The sequence below is a fragment of the Nicotiana tabacum genome, chromosome 13, assembly GCF_000715075.1.
Source record: "Nicotiana tabacum cultivar K326 chromosome 13, ASM71507v2, whole genome shotgun sequence".
NCBI classification, from domain to species: Eukaryota; Viridiplantae; Streptophyta; class Magnoliopsida; order Solanales; family Solanaceae; genus Nicotiana; species Nicotiana tabacum.
Window position 1 is genome coordinate 79,290,148 of NC_134092.1, and position 6,081 is coordinate 79,296,228.

Genomic DNA, 6,081 nt, shown 5'->3' on the forward strand with positions numbered 1-6,081 from the left:
TGTTCTCCAGCCTATCATGAACCACACTAGAAAACACTTTGCTTATAAAATTGCTCAGACTTATAGGTCTGAGATCAGAGAATGTTTGGACCATTGGTTTTTTAGGCAACAATACAAGATTTGTATGAGTTATAGATTTAGGAAAAGAGATTCCCCCATAAAACAGTATTAGCATATTGTGGATGTCTTCCCCTACAATATCCCAGCAAGCTTGCAAGAACAATCCTGAGAAGCCATCTGGACCACTTACATTGTCACTGCTCAATGCAAAAACTGCTGCCTTCACCTCTTCTCTAGTAGGACTTCTACAAAGCTCTAGATTCTGCTCACATGTCACCATTGAAGGTACATTGTGTAGGAGTTCAAAGCTTGTAGGATCATCTTCTTTAGTAAACTGCTTTTGAAAGAAATCAACTGCAGCATCGGTCATTAAGTCTTGTGACTCAATCCATGCACCCTCACTATTCTGAATTCTTTTGAGTTGGAGCTTCTACCTCTTATCATTGACATGGTTATGAAAAAATCTAGTGTTTCTGTCTCCCTCTTCAAACCATGTCATTCCTGCTTTTTATTTCCAATACTGCTCCTCTATGTTCAGATACTTCTTCAATTCAGCTTGAGCTTGTTGAAGTATTCCTCTGTTCTCCATTGTTGGTGCTTCTTCAAACAAAATCTCCTTAATTCTAACCACATCTTCTCTAATTGCCAACTGCTTGAATATATTCCCATAAGTGAGTTTTCTCCATTTAGAAAGAGCAAGCTTAACCCTTTTTAGCTTCTGCTTGGAACTCAAGAATGGATCTATAGTGAAATTAGCTATCCAATTTTACCTAACAACTTCTATAAAGGTTTCATGTTTGGTCCAGAAGTTTAAGAACTTGAATGGTTTAACAAATTGCATTGCCTCCTCTCCACAACTCATCAAGAGGGGAGCATGATCTGAGCCTGTTCTGATGAGATGCTCCACCTCTATGTTAGGGAATAATGATTGGAAAGGCAAGTTAACAAAGAATATGTTCAAGCATTTGAATATGCATTCTTCATTTGGCCTGCCGTTCCACCAAGTGAAGGGACTGCCTTTGTAACTAAGATCAAACAGTCCACATGAATTAATACAAAAGGCAAAATCCTCATACTCTGGGGGGTACACTGGAAATCCTCCTATCTTCTCTTCTTCTCCAAGGATTACATTGAAATCTCCTCCAACCACCCAAGGGAGTTCCATATCAGAAGCAAGATAATACAAATTATTCCACAGCTCCAGTCTTTCCTGTGAGGAGCATTTTGAATATACAAAGGTCATAATGATGTGCTTACCAATTCCATGATGTAATACTTTGATTGTTAGTTGTTGTTCAGTGTCTATCAGGAGCTCCCACTCCACATCTTCATCTATGAGTAACCATATCTTCCCACTGACATTTGATAGTGCACTTTCCATTCCTAACCTTCTCCTATACTTGTTTATGAACCCTTATTTTTGAAAAGGCTTTAATGGTGCTACAATGAAGAAGCCATGTTGTTTTTGCATGTTGATAACCCTTTGAAAGGCCTGTTGAGTCTTGACAGACCTTATGTTCCAGATGAGTGTTTTAATCATCATTTAATTGTTGAGGCTGCCCTCTTGGGCATAGTTCTTGTTGGTGGTAGTGTTTCCTTAGCTTGTCTTTGATTTTTTTTCCTTTCTTACCCTTCTTGTTCGACAACCTAGGTGACAAATCTCCTTCTCTTGCAACAGCCTTAAAGTTTCCAAGAGTTGATTCATCATCAGCTTCATCTTCTATGTGTTGCTTATCAAGCAGAGGTTGATGAATCTCAATAGGCAGTTTCTTGTGTGTAATGATGTCATGTAGTATCAGATTTGGAGATATAAATAGCACATTTAGTTGGATCTGAAGTGGAGAAATGGTAGTTGAGACATATGCAATTGGCATTGCTATTGAAGGATTCTCTACAACCATTAGTCTCAGCTGTTCATCCCCAACTTTTTTAACCTTATCACTTTCTATTTGTAGTTGAAAAATCCCTGTGTCATTTGGAACTTTTGCAGTAGCATAAGTGACCAGTTGTCCAGGTAGGTAACCTAACCGAGTACTATCAGTTTGTTGCATTTTCTGCCCTGTGTCATTGTAGTGTTCTGTAGTTTTGGCTTTTGAGTTATTGGTGCACTCTGGTACTGTTTTGGGGTTGTCATCTTCATTAGGGCTAGCTCTATTTGTATCTGCATTATGTGCTTCTTCTTCAACTGCCTGATCCCAGATGTCTGCACCCTCTCTGGTGGTGGATGGATATGATAAACAGGTCTGAGAGGGTATTTCTTGATATGATTGGTTCATTTTGACATTGATAGTTTCCTTCTGCTTATCAAAGGTCCTTTGAACCCAGTCAATTGTATTGTTCTTTGTAACCTCATCTTTTGTCCCTGACTGAGTATTTGCAGTGTTTACAGCACTCCTATTATGTCATGGACTTGATATATAATTTACATTATTTTTGGGATGGTGATTCTGCAGTCCCAACTCAACAGTGTTCACAATCTCGATTTTAGGTTGTATGTTTGTGTCATTCACTCGTTGTTGACTGTGGGATGCATCTTGATCTTTCTCAAATCTTCTGAGTTGATGCCTAGAGTCAGGGGGATTAGTGTCATCTAAAGCAGCCTTGGAATGACCTTGTTGAGTGGTGTTAGTATCTGACTTACCACTACCTGTATGAATAAGAGTAATCTCCTTTGAAGTGCCTGCTTGATCAGTTGGTGTTGCATTCTGATCAACCTCTATTTGACCAGTAGATTCTTTTGTGGTGGTGTTTGTAATGGGTTCTGTCATATGGGCTATGACAACTAGTTGTTGTGTTTGTGTCTATGTAACTGTGATGTTATCTGGCTTGGTCATATTTGTACATGTTATTTGTGTTATGTGATGTTTGTCTTTCTGATTCTTGTTTCTTTGGTGTACTCCCCTGAAGTTTCTTCTTTTGAGTATGCCATTGATCATTGGAGTGGTTATCCTTTTTTTGTTGTTGATTTACTGCCTTGTCATTTGATCTTTGCTGTTGTTCCTCGATTTGGTGTTGTAATTCCATGTTTTGTTTTGTGTCTTGAATATTCTGGAGTATTATGGGATGATCCTAGTGTTGATGAGAGGTAGTATTATTAATATCCCTGATTGTATTCTGATTGTCATTATTGTGATGAAGCAGTAGCTATTTTCTTCCTCTCTTCCTCATATTTTTTCTTTATAGAACAATAATAATCTTCATGCCCCAAGTGCTTACAGTGACAGCAGTATGGTGGAAAGTCTTCATAGATAACTTTTAACCATTGGCCATCTCCATTGACATCCTGATCCTCATCAAAGCCAAGCAAACATGATGAGGCCTTGTTTGTGTTAAGTCTACTTGCATCCTTACTTTGGCAACACTTCCCCTGGTCTTTTGCATGGAGGCAAGGTCAAGGTGCAGAATCTTCCCAACTGGTGATAATAAAATAGCCAACACCTCTTTGTAGTAGAAATGCCATGGAAGCTCTGGAATGACAATCCAAATAGGGATAATGGGAGTATCCTCATTTGGATTAAAGGTAGGTGTCCAAGCCTGTAATTCCATCCTTTGACCTTGAATGTACATGAATTTTTTTGTCCAGACAGTTGTGTGATCATACTCATTGTGAAGGTCGATGTAAACTGTCTTATCATTAAAATGAGCTATCTTAACTCCTTCTCTGAGTTCTGACTGGATAATGAAACTTCTCCTAATCTGCTCCATTCTACGTATTGTGTTTAGAAACTTGCCTACAATTGTGTACTGGCACCTGCTGGCAAGTGTGACCATGTAATCCTTTCTAGTAAAGATGACTGTTAGCTGACCCTATTTGGTAGTTATTCTAGGAGCTGTGAATCCTATTGGTTCAATCTCTACAGCCTGCATTGCTCGCAATTAGGTAGCTAAAGATTGTGTGATAGTAGGAGGTGGTGGAGTAGGATAGGAAGGTGTTTTACTTGGTTGAGTAGTATTGTCACTTTGTAATGTAGTTGCAGGTGTCTTAATGTGGTGAGACTGGTTGTTGTGACTACTGGGAATGTTTTGCTGCTTTGGTTGGTTAGATGGAGCTGCAACATGAGGGTATGTCTGTACAAGGGCTAAAGCAGGGGTGTGATTGAGGTTCTGTGCTTGAGGGGGAGTTTCTTTTGGAGATGAGTCACAAGTGTGATTGTTGGAATAGTGGTAGGTACCTTGTTTTTTATGGTGAGCAGCATGACTTTTATCAAAATTGGTTGATATTTTAGGGAAGGTCGATGGTGTTGGTCTGCGTATTGGCTGGGACTGTGTGGGATCATTTACCTTATTGGTTAACACAACATATGTTGTCAAATTTGGGGATGGTGGTGTTGAGCGTGGTGGTTCAGTAGAATTTGGTTTGACAGTCTTCGGCCTGTCAACGAGAGGCTGCTCAAGTAATCGTTGGGCAGTTGAAGGAGTAGCAACAATACAGTCATTCAACTTCATGACAGCATGGGTACTATTTGGTCGAGCCTCAAGGTTCTTACTATGCGAATGAAGTTGGGCATTCTGGTGGCTTCCACCAACATGTTTTGAGTCTATTCCACCCAATTCAATCACAACTTGGTCCTCAGAATTAGCATAGGCAAAGTGTGCTCCTGTAGGTGTCTGCCTTCGATCACTCTCATTCATTATATTTTCTTGTAACTTCGCTTGACGACCAATCTCAACATGACTTTGTGAAGCACAACTATTTATATATTCGTCAAAATTGGCATCAAAACTGACCCTGGCATTTCTTCGAACAGATGGTATGTGCGAATTTGTGTAAACTTTATTCTGCAAATTTGCAACTAATTGCTCATCGTGGTTGTTGTTTGAAAGGTCGGGATTATTATCCAAATCAATTGGAGTGGCCTTGCATTGGCTGTGATCAATATGGATATATGTACCTCCTCGCGTGACCATCAGTTATTTGTCAACATTGTTTCCCTATTCTGAATCACAAACTCCTGTTGTGATATTGTCGGATGCTTTGTTTATTGGTTGTAAATGGTGTGTTGAACCATCTCTATGTCTTTGAATCATTCGACTTGACCCAGAAACATTGAAAAGTTTCACAGTTGTGTCCTGGCGATTTTTTTGGTGAACACACACTTCTGCCATTGTTGATTCGTTCAGCAGAGGGGGAAGAAATGATTGAGTCGCCTACCTGGATTATGTGCGGAGTGTGTAGACGCAACCGTTGAGACTGGTCCAGTGGTTTTTCACCATCGGACGAGGGATTGGTGGCCATTTTTGTCGTTCAGTTACTGTTCCTCTTTGTCGCCTCTCTAGAGAGCGTTTGGCTGCTGGTGGAGAGCATATTTACTACTACATTTGAGGTAAATAATTTTTACTTGAATTTGGCTTTAAATCTTGAATCCTCATGGATTTCTACACTAAAAACTTGGAATTGTAATGGAAAAGTTGGGAGTTTTGTCTACAACTTAAGAGAGTGAATATTGGGGACTTGGGAGTCGATTTGGACTCGGATTTGAAATCTAATAATATAATAGGACTCATGAGGTTATGGGTAATCGGGATCTATTACTTGACTCGGGTTTTGACCGTGTGGACCCGGGCTGACTTTGTTGACTTTTGAAAATTTGATTAAAGATCATAGATGTATTCTTTGGGGTTGTTTCCTATGGTTTTATTTGATGTTATTGAGTTTTTTCTTTTTTTGCTAGATTTGAGTCGTTTAGAGGTGGTTTCTAAAGGAAAGGCAATTTTGGAGGGTTGATTTGGCCCATTTAAGGTAAGTGTCTTGCCTACTCTTGTTTGAGGGAATAGCTCTTAGAGTTGGACCTTATATGTCTAATTGTATTATATGTGACGAGACGTATATGCGAGGTGACGAGCATATATGCGAGTGCTATATATGAAAAATGACCGGATTATACTCTAGGCTTCTACTCTGCCTTGATTTTATTGTGTGCTCTCTATGATACATATGTAATTCTTTGTATGACTATTCGAGCTTATCTTTTCATGCTAGAGATCATGCTTTAGGATTATTGTTTTCTAATTAGCCAAGAT

At 39.3% G+C, this 6,081-nt stretch overlaps 1 protein-coding gene across 1 annotated transcript; it reads right to left on the minus strand.

Moving 5' to 3' along the window:
• Positions 1-568: 568 nt before the first annotated feature.
• On the minus strand, positions 569-1,441 carry LOC107808078 (uncharacterized). The gene is made up of 2 exons (XM_016632561.2): positions 831-1,441; positions 569-788 (listed from the first exon to the last, which is right to left on the minus strand). Exons 1-2 carry the CDS (start codon positions 1,439-1,441, stop codon positions 569-571), a joined length of 831 nt encoding a protein of 276 aa, XP_016488047.2.
• Positions 1,442-6,081: the final 4,640 nt, after the last annotated feature.